At 38.7% G+C, this 16,702-nt stretch overlaps 1 protein-coding gene across 6 annotated transcripts in view; it reads right to left on the bottom strand.

Annotated features, from left to right (window-relative positions):
* STXBP5 (syntaxin binding protein 5) overlaps window positions 1–15,064 on the bottom strand; it is a 168,461-nt gene extending 153,397 nt beyond the window's left edge. For all 6 annotated transcript variants that reach the window (XM_042940033.1, XM_042940035.1, XM_042940037.1 and 3 more), the window contains exons 1-2: window positions 14,821–15,064; window positions 13,409–13,506 (exon numbers count right to left, since the gene is read on the bottom strand). In XM_042940033.1, the coding sequence (XP_042795967.1) occupies window positions 13,409–13,506; window positions 14,821–14,973 (251 nt within the window). In that variant the 5' untranslated portion in view covers window positions 14,974–15,064. The remainder of the gene's footprint in view (window positions 1–13,408; window positions 13,507–14,820) is intronic.
* Window positions 15,065–16,702: the final 1,638 nt, after the last annotated feature.

Raw genomic sequence — 16,702 nt, 5'->3', positions numbered from 1 at the left:
TCACCTATAAAAATTAATACAGACTTTCAGTTTCCGGTCCAACACGTAAGAAATTTGAAATCTGCCATCCCATCCTAACAACAAGGGAAAAGCTGAACAGACTAAAAATCAACAACTCTTCTTAGATCCCTAGGACAAGTGAGGTGACAGGGCAAAACGCTGGCCCCAAAACTGCAAAGACAGGCCGATACCATGAATCACAACTCACCAAAACGAACCAGCCGGTAAGACACCTCCACAGGAAACAGTGCCAGGGTAGGAAAATCCAAACTGTAATCGATGAAATGCTGGGATCTTAAAGTAGAAAAGTCTGAAAGTCACAAATCCCTGGGCACCCAGTCATGAAGGAAGTGGGGGGGAATCCTTATACTTTCGTGAGTTTTACCTCAAAGAGCTCCACCAAGTTCCCACAGCAAATATCTGAGAAAAAAATCCCCTCCTGCTTCCAGCAATGGGTGGGGGAAAAGCAACCATTTTTTAAATACACTGGAGCACTCTGTTCTTCACAAGATCTGCCCTCCGAAGACACAAACCAGAAGCCTAAACTGCTAGGGGTTTATCAGAACAGCGCTATGAACAATAGCCAAATTAAGGAAAGAGCCCAAATGTCCATAGACTGACAAATGGATAAAGAAGACGTGGTGTGTGAGTGTGTGTGTGTGTGTATACAGGAATATCACTTGCGATCAAAAAGAATGAAATCTTGACATTTGCAACAATGTGGATGGAACTAGAAGGTATTAACGCTAAGTGAAATAAGTCAGTGAGAGAAAAACAAATATCATGATTTCACTCATATGTGGAATTTAAGAAACACAACAGATAAACATAGGGGAAGGGAAGGAAAAATAAAATAAAAACAGAGAGGGAAGCAAACCATAAGAGACTCATAAATACAGAGAACAAACAGAGGGTTGCTGGAGGGGACGTGGACGGGGGATGGGCTAACTGGGTGATGGGTATTAAGGAGGGCACTTGGGATGAGCACTGGCTGTTATGCGGAAGTAATGAATCACTGGATTCTACTCCTGAAACTCAATACTACACTGTGTGTTAAGTAACTTGAATTTAAATTTTAAAAAATTAAATTAAAAAGAAAAAGAACTGAACTGACCAGGTAGAAGGGAAAGACCCAACTCGAACCCACTCTAGCCACCCTAACTTACCTGGGTCACCTGAGATTCACTTGTGAAGTCCACAATCCAGAAGCAGAGGCTCACTAAAAGACTAAGACCTTCACACCTTACCACCAAAAATGAATCTAGATATAGACCCTACGCTCTTCACAAAAATTAACTCAAAATGGATCACAGACCAAAATGCAAAACTATAAAACTCCCAGAAGATCACATATGAGAAAACTTAGGTGGTCCTGGGTATGACGATGACACTTTAGGTACCACGCCACAGGCACCATCCATGAAAAAATAATTGATAAGCTGGATGTCTTTAAATTTCAAAACTTGTGCTCTGTAAAATACAAGGTCAAGACAATTAGAACATAAGCCATAAACTTGGAGAAAATATTTGCAAAAGACATCCAAAATATACAAAGGACTGTTATCCAAAATATACAAAGAACTCTTAAAACTTAACAATAAGAAAATGAACAACCCAATTGAAAAATGGGCCAAAGACCTTAATAGATACCTCACACAAAGACATACAGGTAGCAAATAAGTATATAAAAAGATGCTCCACATCATATGTCACCATAGAAATAAGTGCAAGCTAAAACAAGGATAATCAAAACAGCCCAAATCTAGAATGACAACATCAAATGCTGGTAACAATGCAGATCAGCAGAACTCCTGTTCATTACTGGTCAGAGAACAAAATGGTATGGCTGTTTTAGATGACAGTTTGGTAGTTTCTTAGAATACCAAACATACTCTTACCATACGTACAATCTAGTAATGACGCTTGTTGGTATTTACCCAAGGGAGCTGAAAGCTTATAGCCACACAAAACCTGCATAAGGATATTTATAGCTGCTTTATTCACAACTACCAAACTTGGAAGGAGCCAATACGCCCTTTAGTAGGTGGAGAGCTAACTAAACTGTAGTACATCCAAACGATGGAGTATTACTCAGCGCTAAAGAAATGAACTATCAGCCATGAACAGACACAGAGGAAACTTAGATGTTAAAAGTGAAAGAAGCCAATCTGAAAAGGCTATACATACTATATGATTCCAACTATAGGGACATTCTGGAAAAGGCAAAATTATGGAGACAATAAAAAGATCACTGGTTTCCAGGAGTTAGGGGAGAGAGAGAGACGAATAGGCGGAGCACAGATTTTTAGGCAATGAAACTACTCTGTACGATATTCAATGGTGGATACATGTCATTCATTTGCCAAAACCCATAGCATATACAACAAACAGCAAGAATGAACCCTAATGTAAACTGTGGACTTTGGATGATTATGTGTCTGTGTAGGCTCATCAATTGTAACAAACGTACCACTCTGGTGGGGATGTGAATAATAAAGGAGGCTATGCTGAGTGCAGATAGGGATATGTGGGAAATCTCTATTACCTTCTGCTGAACCCAAAACCTGCTCAAAAAAGTCTATTAAATAATTAATATATTAACAAAACCCCAAAACTGTTCAAAAAATAGCCTATTAAAAATCAATACATTAATAAATGAAGTTAGCCACATTCTCATAATAAGGGTGGACATACTTAATTTTACTGCTCACTCACAATGTTAACATCCTGCTAATGTGCTATTTAAGCAAAACTATAACGTGCACTATTTCTGCAGTAAAAATTTAATAAAATGCTACAATTAACTGTGAAAGATACATAGATCAACATTTAAAACTTCCTTTATTCAACACAATTGTAATATCTTGCAATAAATGCCCAACAATATTTGAAAAATTATGTCAGTTAATTGCTTTCTTTTCATGTGAATCAAAGGAAGATCAAAACAAAAAAACAAATTGTAGCATCCACACTAACTTACAATTAGAGTATTCACCAGGTCAAAAGAGACCTCTAGTTACCTCTTCCACCATTATTTTGGTAAGAATTTTTTATTACTTGTAAGCAAATTAAGGTTGTTGAAAAATATTCATTCTTATTATGTCCTGCTTTGGAATCAGGATGGTCTACAAAGGGGTCAAAATGAATTATATTTATTTTCACAGGAAATTATGTAGAATAGCTTTTGGTATATAAATACACTCTTAAACGAACCACTTGTTCAGTCTACAAGAAATACAGTCATAAATAGTGGTCTGGGTTAGAGAAACAAAAAAGAATGTGTATTCTGACATATCAAGTAAAAACCATCTTTCATCCCGGCACCCATTCTCAGATGCTTAATGGCTAAGTTCTTTTCTCAAGTACGGCAAAGTGAATTTTAAAGAAAAATACAGCCCATTATGAAAAATATAGTACAAAGACTGAATAGATGGAAAAATCTGCTCCAACACTTTTTCTCCTTTTCAAAAGACAAAGAGAAAAAATACACAAAAGGAAAGCAATTTAGCAGAAAGTACTGCAATAGCTGGTGCCACTGGATTTATAGTCACCTTTGGCAGAGCACTGCTGTGAAAAAGCAGAGGTACCGCTATTACAAGAAAAGATTACGTACTTTCAAGAAAGGGTAGGATTAATCACTCTCCGACAGACAACCTCACCAGGAAAACTTCAAAAATTCTAGACAGCATTTACTGAAAGGGAAACAAACAAAACAAACCAGGGATATAAAAAAAAAAACAACAAAAACCCCTAATTTAAAATAAAAAATCTCATCGTTTAAGAGTAATTACCATATAATTTCTAAGACTATATATTTTATAAATTCCATGTGCTAAGCAAACCTTAATTTTCAAATGAAGAATTATAAAACCAAAAATATCAGCGAGTTTTTAGTTAAAAACCCTGTATTTTCCACTGTAAGGGAATGTAAGTTACTCTTGATCAACATTCATTTTTAAATCATAGCACCAATAAAGAAGAACACTCATGGGACACCAGGGTGGCTCAGTGGGTTGAGCATGTGACTATTTGGCTCAGGTCAAGATCCCAGGGTTGTGGGATCAAGCCCGCATTGGGCTGCACGCTGGGCATGCTTAAGATTCTCTTTCTCTCTTTCCCTCTCTCTCCCCCTCACTCCACCCTCCCCCTCCTGCGTGCTCTCTCAGAAAAATAAAAGGAAATATGCTCAGCATGTCATCAATTCATTTATTTGTCTTATATGACAACCTCCAAAAGGACTAACACCAGTTGGAGAAATGTAATCAAGTAGAAATCAGCTTTATTTACTGAATAAAATGATATCTACACTTAGTGCTACTTGACAATGATCCAGTGAGCAACTATAAGAAATTTTCAAAAAGTGGGATCTAATTTCAGTTTTCAATTAAAGTATCACACATTCTTCCCAAGGGACATGCAATGTATTTAACTCTAAAGAAGGTAACCATGCACCCGAATTTGCTTCTAGGGGTTTTATGAGGTTTTTTTATATGTTATTTTTTAGGTTGTTTTCTTCTACTAATTTTTTTTATTCAAAATTTGCAGACATCCACAAAATTGCAATATTTTAATAAAATGCTTACTTTCACTTTTATCTTTTAAAATCTAAATATAAATATTTCTACATCTCTGTATAATATTAATGAAAATATAAGAAAAAGCTACAAATGCAAACATTTTTAATTAAAATTAGGTAGTAAGGGTTCAAACAAGCTGAATACTTCAATAGAATTGATGACTGAACTGCCCCCAAAAGATGCCCAACTAAGCATCTTCATTATCATATTAATTATAATTCACACACACACACACAAAAGGCTTCTGCCACAGGATCAAATATTTGTGAAAGTAATTTAACTTAGCATACAGAAGTACTATATATCATTAAGAATTACTTTTTCTTAAACTATTTTCTATTTATGACTAAAAGATTAAATTTAAACTGATACTGCAAGTATAATTTTTGAAACTTTACTATAAAAATGTCGGTAGTAGTTCCTTCCTTAGCATTCCTCTCCACTAATGATTTAAAAGCAAGGCAGCCTGATGAATTAAAACAGGGATTGGCAAACTTCAGCTTGTGGGAGAAATCCAGTCCCCCGTTTTTAGAACTAAAGTTTTATTAAAACAGATCTATACTCCTTCCTCCCCATGTCTGTGGATGCTTTTGTGCTAGACTGGTAAAAAAGCTAATATACTTACTATCTAGCCCTTTACAGGAAGTCTGCTGACTCCTGAGCTAAAGATTTAGATTTAGATCCTCGTTATTTTAAAGGCATGCGAGCATACAAACACACCCATCTCATAGTATGATCTTTCGTAGACAACCTATGAGGTTGATCATTTAAGAACCTGTATTTCTGGGGTGTCTGGGTGGCTCAGTTGGTTGGGTGTCCGACTTCGGCTCAGATCATGATCTCGCAGTTCCATGAGTTCAAGCCCTGCATCGGGCTCTGTGATGGCAGCTCAGAGACTGGAGCCTGCTTTGGATTCTGTGTCTCCCTCTCTGCTCCTCCCCAACATATGCTCTCTCTCTCTCTCTCTCTCTCTCTCTCAAAAATAAACAAACATTAAAAAAAAAAAAAAAGAATCTGTATTTCTTCTGTTTTAAAATTGTATACCAACTACTTTCCAGTTTCTGGACTCTTGATAAAACAGAGGATACTGGTTAATTCTGATTTGCATTGCTTTAGACTCCACCGCATATTTTCATATGCTATAATGTTTCTGACAGTTTGTTTTAAAAGAAAATACCACTCAATGTTATAATTTCACAAGGTCTAATTTTAGCCATTTAAAATATAAAGAATGGTAATGTAGAAATTTAGATTTTAAACATTAAATTAAGAAGATGGCTAGATGGGTGGAACTGGGGATGAAATTAAATCAAACATACATCACAGAGACAAAGGAACTGAGCTTTAAAGATAAGAATTATTTTAACAGGATAAAATATATTCTAGACTTAAGGAATTGCTGAACACATGGCCCTTTGTGAAAGAGTGAGTAGTAAGAAGTAACCTGTGTCAACAATTCTTTCCCCTACTTACCTCCACAGCCAAAAAAGGAAAAAAAAAAAAAGTTATGCAGTAAACATAACTCATGTCCAAAATTTCTTTAAAATGAAACACAAGAGTGAAAGATTAAAACAACTGGGATTACTAAATCGAAAAGTGGGTAACTACTAGGCATTTAAATTCACCAAAAATGTTAAAAATTATACAATATGGGGAAGATAACCAACTTATCTTTCTTCTGTTGCAGATAAAAATTAGATATACTGTGGTTCAAATTAAAGCATAAGTTAATTAAATTACAAACATAAACATCTTTCTACCTACGAAGAATTCTGAGTAAATCAGAAGGTGCTATTTCTTGGAATGATTTATGTCATACGTGACTAAGGGAAGAGAGGTCTATCGAGTACCTTCTGGTAGTCTTTCATGAACTCTTAGTTTATTGCACATAAATCAAGGCAAAAATCACCTTGTTTTACTTCCTAAGAAATTCTGTAGTACTGTATTATGTTTAAAATCTATCTTAAAATCTATACTATTCAAATATAGTAGTATATTTAAATACATAATATTTGAACACAAATAAGGTAGTGATATAGTAAAATACCCTTTTTCTATATTATTCTCTTATATTCTAGACAGATTTGTGTAGCTCAAACCAAAAACATTTCATTAATCTGTAATCCTCAAATACTGAGTATACCTTCTTATGATCATAATATGCCAAATCACTGAAGAAAAATTCTCATTTAAACATTATAAAACAAAACAATACTGACACTCGTTATTAATTTTCTTCTTGTAAATAATGTGTCACTTTCAATGCATGAAGTTAAAACCAAAGACAAACAACCAAAGCTTACCTTTTAGCAAAACTACCCCATCGTCCAATTATTTACATGTATATCACTAGTTACTACTACCCCAAGTAACCATATGATTACCAAATTTAACACCCAAATTACATACCAATTCAAATATACAATTCAAAAGTCTCTATATTCAATCTCTTATATAAAAATTAATAAAATCACGTGATAAGGAACTGTGAAAATTAGTAATGGGAACCCTCACTAAAATGGATTTGGGAGGTTTTGGCAGGGGGAGCTCATATCCTACCACTCATCATCAACTGCAGACCTAACAGGAAGAGATGGACTTGACCTTGCAGTCCCCTCTATTCCACTACTCCAGCTGGAGGTGACAACTTTTCTCATCCCCCGCCCCAGGCAACAGCTCCACCAATGAGAAGTCCCACAATTTGAATTCCTGGTTTACTCCAATGGACTGGTAGATCCTAACTGCCTTCCCAACGTCCTTTTCTGCTTAAAAAAGGGTGTCTGTCCTTTGTTTACCTGCACTTGCCTATCGTTTTATATGTGTGTGTGTGTATATATATATATATATATATATTTTTTTTTTTTTTTGAGAGAGAGAGAGAGAGTGTAAGTGGGGGAGGGGCAGAGACAGAAGAGGACAGAAGACCTGAAGCATGTTTCATGCTGACAGGCTCATGGCTCGAACTCATGAACCGTGAATTCTTGACATCATTGGAGTCAGACACTCAACCGACTGAGCCACCCAGGCACCCCCTGCCTACCGTTTTTAGCAGCTTGTTTGTCCTGGATTGCAATTCTCTTTTATTCTCTAATAAACCCATCTGTTCCTATTAAAAAACTTACAGTTTTACTTTTAAGGTTAACAAAACCCAGTAGTAATTTTATGTAATTTCATTTTAATTTTTTATCCTTACTATTTACACCCAAGAAAGGAAAGTACACTGTTAATTTTTTTAAGCGCCCCAGTTTATGTCATAACGAGACCTTATCTGTTATAGAATAAAAATGCAACAACCTAGTATCTTAAGTATTCAACGTGAGTTTTCAACAAAAAAAGTGCTTGTTTTTCATAGGTTCCTTCCCACTCCATTTTGTAAACAAAGGTTTACATTTGTGCATCTACTGACTTGGATTTTGAATGTAATCAACGGACACAAAGTAAAGGGGCCCACAATGGGATGGAGTCCAATACTTCATCCTCTGTTACACGTCCTCGAAGCAGCCCATTAGACAGAAATGGTTCAGAACATTCCCAATCCTCTACAGAAAATGAAATTCTAAGATCCTAGAGATGGAAGGACTCCAGATATCACACCCCCAATTTCCCCATTTTACAGGAAAGGAGACTGAAACCCATTTCAGCTGGCTTAACCAAAATTAGTCTGAAGACTAGAACACTTCTAACGATAAAGCCATCCTTCCAAAATTCCTTTACCCTTTTCCTCTGGGATGGCAACGTCAGGTTATAATTTTAAAAGTAAAAAATACGAAAAAACAAATGGAAAACAAAGAATATGGAATAAAAACCTATCTAACTTAAGGCAGAAAGGCTTCCTAAGCAGACTTGACTCCCTACTAATTAACTTATCCCTTTTCAGTTCCATTCAGAGTCTATCACACCTTGTTTCTCTCGGAAAGAAATTCATTGCAAAGTAACTGCTTCCAAGCAGGCACCATTTCTAGTTGTTTCTAAAGTAAAAGTGCCTATTCCTCCTGCTGCAGTAGTTCATGCTGAGAATCACAACCTACTGCTGACACAGTACTCGTTCTTCCTTTTATACAAAGTCCTCTTTAATAAAGAACTAAGTTGAGAAGTAAAAGTATTTCAAAGTCCTTGTTTCTCCTCTGGAGCTAGAATTCCAAATGACTAGAATTCTTCCATAGACAAAAAGGATGGCAGGGGAGAAGAGGAGATAAAAATGGGGCTTAATTCTAGCTACACTGTTTCCCTTTTAACTACTCTGAACAAAAATCATTTCTAAATTTTTCAGGACTGTAATTATGTTTTACAACATAAGCAGCAAGTCAAACATTCTAATACTATCTTACAAGTGCAAAGTCACTAAATGATCATTTAATGCCTACTATGTGCAAGAAACTTTCACATCTCAATAGCAATTTTGCAGCCTTATGATAAGAAGAGCCAGTTCCATGACCCTTAAAGAAAAAAAACCAAACAAACAGTACTCTTACAAGATTTTTTTAGGACTGTACTAGCAACAAAAATAAATGAAAACAAGGCCTTCCTAAAGAGTGTCTGGCACTAGTTGCCTTTCCACAAGTATTTGCTGAAATAAACTAAAGAAGGACCTGAAAACTGAAACTACAGAAAAACTCTCACAATATCGTATACCGAATATTCACCAAAACAGTCTCTGCATGGTCTTAAAAGCTATACATAGACATTACTGCATTTAATTGTGATGCTAACTGCATGACCCAAGTAGGATTATTATCCTATTTAACTGAACAACTTGGGCATAGTTCAGTGGAGCACACAGAACTGTACGAGTTAAGGCTGCCATATACTAACAGCAGGGGCACCCTACCATTTACTAGGTGGAAGCCAGGGATATAAAGTAGCCTGCTACGTGCTGGATAAACCCACAGAATTATCCAGCCCAAAATGCTACTACTGAGAGATCCTGACCAAGAATACGTAACTATAATGAATCCTAACCAAATAACAACCAGATAACTCAGGTGAACATTCATGGTTTTCCACCAACTGGCTCCTATTTCTGTCTCCAACTCAATTAGGATCATCACTATTCCAACCTCTCTTTGGTACTCCTCTTAACTACCATAATTTGCTTTTCTCTACTTTTGCCCATATCGCTTGCCTAGAATAATTTTCCTAGTCCTTCCCTGCTACTCTGAATCCTTATCCACTAATGTGTAGCAATATCATCAAGTGCAATGACTTTGCCTATAATCTGACTTTACAGAATGTCAGTAGACTTCTAAATTCTCTAAATTCAATGGTTTAACAAGTTCTAGTCTTTTAGTTAGGACTGGAAACTATATGAAGAACCACATTTTTCATTTCTTTTGAATACTCCCGTAAAACAATACATTGCCACTTGGAATTACAGAATTATTTCTCGAGGAAATCATCTAATACAGCATGTTCATTTTGAAAGAATAAAAAATTAAAAGACACCTAATTCTTTAACAGAAAGAAAAGAACCAGAATTCAGGCCACAGTTTATAATCTAATGTTAACACTTAATAAATGTTGGTTAAGTGAACTCCAAGGTACAAAAATCACCTTGTAAGTTGGCATTCAGCAAAATTACACTGTAGTTTAAAAGACAATCCATGCCTTATCAGAGATTGCTTATTTTACTGTATCTTCCACAAGTCAAGAAAACAATAAATGAGATTTTTAAATAATTTTGATAATTATAATGAAAACTCACACATTTTTATTAAAAAATTCAATAAACTTGAGATGTCAGTTTTCTGCTTAGTCCTTGAAAGAGTCACACATAAAATGACCTCATTTCGAAAAAAATACCTTACAAAGATCAGAGTAGCCCATGGTTATAGTAATTCAAAATTATACTAGTAAACCAGGAATCTAGATAAGGACAACAGCAGCATTACTAGAAATGCAAACCTTTTTTCCCTTTCTAGATGTTGATATGAAAATAATTAGATTATTTTATCCCAATAGTTTTCATCCCTAGATTAATCATAAGAACCAAATCATACCTACTTCTACATGGCAAAAAGAGAATTAAAATAATTAAATCATGTCACTGCTATATATGATGTATTATATAAAATTATGCTTTCCTGCTTCCCATCAGTAAGTATATGCCAACCTCACATTCTTTCTAGAAGCCAAGAAGTTCAAACATAAAGCATGTTTATAATGTCATTCACTTGCTATAGACTAATGCAGGAAATACATTAAATTCATCTTGCCTCATTTCTGGTTAGAAATTTAAAAATTCAGATTTTCCCTATTTCTTGTCTGTAAGCATTAGATATCAGATGTAACTTTCTCATCTAGTTTTTTTAAAACCTCAAAGTAGATTAATTTCATATAGTCCAACATTTAAGAAGACATTCTATTAGTCGAATTACATGTGCACTGGGGCGCCTGGGTGACTCAGTCAGCTGAGCTTCCAACTTCGGCTCAGGTCATGATCTCACAGTTCGTTCGGTTTGTGGGTTCAAGCCCTGCATCAGGCTCTGTGCTGACAGCTCAGAGTCTGGAGTGTGCTTCGGATTCTATGTCTCCCTCTCTCTCTTCCCCTCTCCTACTCACACACTGTCTCTCGTTCAAAAATAAACATATATATATATACATATACATATATATATATATATATATATTTTAATTAGATATGTATTACAAATTCTAATAGCTCAATCCTACTTCGGAAAACATTTCCTACTTTCTCCTCCACAGTCAAATGAAAGAAGGCAAACCAATCTATTACTCTGGAATATTCATTATGCATCTCATTAAAAAGTAAAAACATGTTTGGTAAAAAGACTTCCTGACTTCATTCTAAATACAGTAAGAAGATTCTAAAATTAAAAAAAAAATTATAGCTGTAAACTTATAATTAGGTGTTCACCTTCATATAGTGTTCAGCTATTAGAATGTATTAGCAAGTCACATACAAGTGAGGATTTGGGACACCCAATCTTTGCTTTTATTTGGCAATTAGAATTAGGCCTATATTTTAACTTCTTTGTGTCAACCTGTTCATTACTCAAATGCATTAAAGGTAACAGTCTTGCCTAAAGAAAAATACTTGGTTTTATAAAATTGGACTTGCCGGTGGTCCTCATTAAAAGTACAAGGGGCAGATTGGCTGTTAAAAGAAAAAAAAAGTTGAGACTACATTGAGAAAACAGTAAAAGCTGAATCCATTTAAAAGAAAAGCAAAATCTAAAAAAAACTGATTTAACTTTATTTTTTTTTCTTTTAATCCAGTGATGATATTCTTATGTTGGGAACAAAAAATGTCTGCTTTTAGTTCCAAACATTCCATCTAGATCCAACGATACACTATTCTTGTCACTACATGGAGTTTTGCTGAATAGTTTGAACCCATACTGACAAAATTAAATTTTAGTCCCATCTTCACAAGACTAAAACAGGAACCCTAAACTAGAAGGTAATGATCACTGGGTTTAGGAATAAAAACATCTAAACATTTGTAGCCAAAAATAATTCTAGTCTCAACCATCTAGACATTTGGGCAAGAGCCCTTGAGACATACTCTTGGAAATTCAGATTCAGATCTAGCCTGGTCAGATTTTACCATTTCAACAGGAATGTGTGCACGACTGGTATTTACTATGAAAGTAGATTTCACTCAATAGTACATATTAATGGCCCATCCGAAAACTTTTTAAGTTTTTTGAAAGATAACACACTAATCACAAATGAAGCTTGAAGCATATCCTGATACTATATACAGTACTGCTTTGAAATAAAGATTTTAAAAGATTATAAGGAAAATGCAAAGCACATGTTTAACTAACTTAGCAAGTTTCCTCCGCTCTTCTCAGGAGCCAGATACAATGTGAAAGGTAAAGCTCCCTCCTTTTTTATTTATTTATTTTTTTGACAATAGTAATTCTTTTGTGATCACCTTACGATTTTTTTTCTTACTACCAACACATTACTTTAATATGTATAAGCAGATATCCTAAAGATGAATAAAGCATTTACTTTTAAAAATTTTAATGTTTAAAAATAAGTGTATTTTAGTTAAATATGGTTAAATTTCATGATAAAAACAATTCTATTTCGAGTTGAATAGTATAAAAGTGAGAGGTATTTTCCACTGTTCAGAATTAAAAACAAAAATGATTCTGAAGAATGAGTAGGTATTCGGAAAAACTATGCTATAGTCAGGAAAAATAATTCTCCTTATATTAATAGTTCAGAGTACGTGTACATAACAAATATGACTACGAAAGGGAAAACATCAAGAGAATACACTTATCCATTTGCATTATACTAACAAAATGATCTAAAACTTCTAGAAATATCAACCCTTCTTAACTGTTTACATCAAATTAATTTACACGATTTATTTTCTAATTTCTTTTTCCAAAGGGCAAGTCAAACAACCAAATGAAATTCAACCTCTAATTCATTAGCACAATAGGTCATAAATTCACTATCTACCAAAGCAGTTAAGGTGCGTCCTATGTTATTGTCTTTAAATCTCATTCCAAACCATATTGCATTCAATATACCCCTAGTATAAGCAAAGAGATTTCCCCTTAGAAACTTCTAGCTCCTTGCAAAGACAGTAGTTACTATAGCAAAACTTTAGAACTCTATGTGGATACGTAGTTAGCTACCATAAACAGAGAGATGAGAAACACCCCGGCAACATATAGCCTGAATAGATGTATAATTAAGAGAAAAGCGAACACCACATGATTTCACAAATATTATATACTTGATCATACCATTTTTTGGAATTTAAACGGAAAAAGCAACTACTCAGCAGCACAGAAGGACTGGGGAGATACAGCAAATGTGGAAAAAAACTTTCAATGAAAGGATACAGCCTTAAAGCACCAGTCTGAGTTCCGACGGCCAGGATCTTCTGTACAGGATCAAAGGCCAGGGCTGAAGGTTGATAGGGAAATCCATGGCGAACAGTCTAGGGATGGGCAAATGACATCACAGCAACCAAGGCAGCAAGCAGAATTAAAAACAGAAAAGTCAGTAGAGGCATTAGAATCTAGAGCCAATTATAACTGATGCAGAACACATACACATGCACTTACTGCCTTAAAAAAAAAAAAAAAACAGTACAAAACGTACATCAACAAAACTTATGCACACAGAACCTGAAACCAAAAGAAGTGAGTGTGTGTACGTGTGTGTAGATCACACCACACACACATACACAAATACCTCCCAATGTGACACTTTCATTTCTGCCCTTCCATAATACTGGGATTCTACGGAAGTCTTAACACTCTATACTATCAAGTCTCAGACCAAAATACCAAAGTTTGCGGTAGTAAAAGAGATCTGTAAATTAACGTAAAAATGCAGTTCGTGTTTTATTTCAAGTGTGATAACTTCATCGTTACTTTATTTGGATCCCAAATGCAAGTACTGCTAAAGAAAAGCTGTCATACAATTACTTTCCTCAAGGATTCAGGAAAGCGATTATCAAACCTCTATCCCCAAATTTTGCAATTGTAACAGAATGAAAATAAAGTGCAACATATTATTTCTGAATTTTGCTGTTAAACCCCGAATTTCAGGGCATTGGGGCAAAAATGTGTATGCAGCCATTTTTAAGAAACTGACATATGAAAGCATGGTATTTATAAGGCAGGTATTAACATCGAGACAAGTTTGTATATCTCACTGAGCAGCCAGTGAACTAATTCGCTGCATCATTCTTTCCCAATTACAGACCGCTATGGCAATTGTGCCATTAATAGGCAAAAATCTCAGTACCAACTTTTTAATCAAACAGAATGCTGAAAGGACCCTGTGATTTCGTATTTTAAGCTTCCGGCCACATTTTAAGGGAAAGGTGATAAGCAAATATCCAGTTGAACAGGTCTGGTTTTTTGATGAACAATATTCATTCGAAAGTGTTTCCAAAGGAAACTTCAAAGTTGGTGAATTACATTAAAATGCGTGAATGTAAAGGCTGTAAGGTTTTTGACAATACAAATTAAAGGTCGGTGAAATACGTTAGAAGCAACCTTGAAATGACTGCTGCATGTGAAAAGGAGGGGGGGGGAACCCCAAAACGAAAAACCAAAAGGAGTAAGATGATGTCAATCTCCAAAATAACCCACTAAGCCAATGCTTCCTTGGGCAGGAGCGAGCCCTCCATCCGAGGTATAATTAATACTGGCGTTCTATTCCCTGGCATTCCCGGGAAAAGCCCGAGGTGCCCCCCGGAAAACGACCCCCCAATTTTCGCGGGGCTGCGCGCTCCGCTCACCTTGCAGAGCTGAAAGTGCTCGGACTGGAGCGTTTCCTGGATCTCGGGCTCCCGGTTCCCAGCCGGGTGCTGCTGTTGCTGCTGCTGCTGCGAGGCCGAGGACGAGCCGGCGGTCAGGCCGTCCAGCACCTTCCTGATGTTGAATTTCCTCATGGTCTCGGCGGGGCTCCCCCGCAGCCCGGCAAGGGGAGGCAAGAGGCGTCCCCCGGCGCGGGAAACGAGCCCGGGCCGAGGGCAGCGTCGACCGAGGACACGGAGGAGTGGGGCAGAGCGGGGGCGCGAGGGGAAGGAGGCGGCTGGGGAGAAGCGCAAGATAATCCAAACAGGAAATACGGCGACGACGAGAGAGCAGCGGCCACCAGAACCCCGGGCGGCGACCCCTCTTCTTCCGAGGCCACCGCCGCTCGCCGCGGCTGCTGTGGCGCCGCTTCAGCCGCCGCCGCCGCCGCCTCGCTCCGCGGCCCGGCGGCACAGCAGTGGCGGCGGCGCCCGGAGCCCGCGCTGCCCAGCCTCACCTGGCCGCGGGCTGACTCTGCGCCGCGCCGCCGCCCCGGCTCGCCCCCGCCGCCGCCGCCGCCGCGTCCATGGCCCGCGGCCCCGCCGCTCCTCGCCCGCCCCGGCCCCGCAGTCCCTCGGCGCTTCCTCCCGCTCCTGCGCTTCCTCCTCTGCTCCTCCTCCCGGGGGTCGCCGGCCCTCCGGCGGCGGCCGCCGCTCGGCCTCCCCGCCTCTCAGCGCCGCTGCCCGCCCAGCATCGCACGCAGGGCGCCCGGGGTGGGTCCCCGCGCTCTCCGCTCCGCTCCTCCGCCGCTGGACCAGCCCGCCCTCGCTCCTTCAGAGCCCCCGCTGCCTTCCTCAGGCGCCGTCGCCGCCGCCGCCCAGGCTCTCGCCCCGCCGCTCCCTCTCGCCTGACAGGGCACCTCGGCACACGACACCAACGCCCGCCCAGAGCAGCAGCGGCAGCCGCGGTTACAGCGCCGGCCGCGGTGGTGGCGGCAGCTGGGCCTCCGCGGAGCGGGGCTGCTGAGCATGCGCACGCGCACCGCATTCCCCCCTCCCGCTCGCTACCACCAACCCCCCCCCTCCCCACGCCCCCTCCACGGGAGTGGAGCTGGGGCTTAAATTACCTTCTGCGAAAATCCCAGACCATGGTTAAATTTTTCCCACCCCAATCGCCCGGCCAGAGTATGCAGCTGCTTCTCCTGCAGCTGAGATAGTAAAAACGTGGACGACTAACGAGCAGCAGGAAGCCTTTATTTTAAATTCGGGGGTTTATGCTCTCACCCTTTAATGAGGTACACGCTCCTGGCTGCTGGCTGCAATATTGCTCTACGGATGGGTTTTGTTTTGGGTTGATTTGGATTTGAGTTTTGCAAAAGCTTCGAGACAACGATTATGTCTGTGGTGAAAGGGTGACAGACTTAGGTACTAGCAAAGGAAAGAAGATAAACCGGGGGCGGAGATATTAATTATTTCCTGAATCTGGTACTGTGGGTCAGATTAAAGCGTGGCCATGGCAGGTAGCTGCTGGAATGGAATAGGCTGCCAGAGGGGAGCCGTTCCAAGGCTGGGTGTCTGCCCGGGCCAGTGACACACCACCCCTGGATTCAGTCCGCACGCTAGGGTGGGTGGGGATGGAGGCGGGAGCAAAGATGGAAGTAAACACCGCACCGCCACTCATTTTCGGAACCTACAATCCGCCTTGTAATTCTGATTGTCCACCAAGTAATCCCCAGTAGCTTCTACACTCTTGCGAGGTGAGGGGAGAATGAAGTGTTTGCTCAGACTTCTCCGCTTCTTCACTGGCACAATCTCACTTGGAGACGTAGAGAGAAATGTCTGGCTCAAGTTTGAAAAAGATTGAAAGATTCATGCCAGGGGCACC

The sequence above is a fragment of the Panthera leo genome, chromosome B2 (assembly GCF_018350215.1).
Source record: "Panthera leo isolate Ple1 chromosome B2, P.leo_Ple1_pat1.1, whole genome shotgun sequence".
NCBI lineage: Eukaryota > Metazoa > Chordata > Mammalia > Carnivora > Felidae > Panthera > Panthera leo.
The sequence above is the reverse complement of the archived record's forward strand: the minus strand, read 5'-3'. Positions and strand labels throughout refer to the sequence as shown.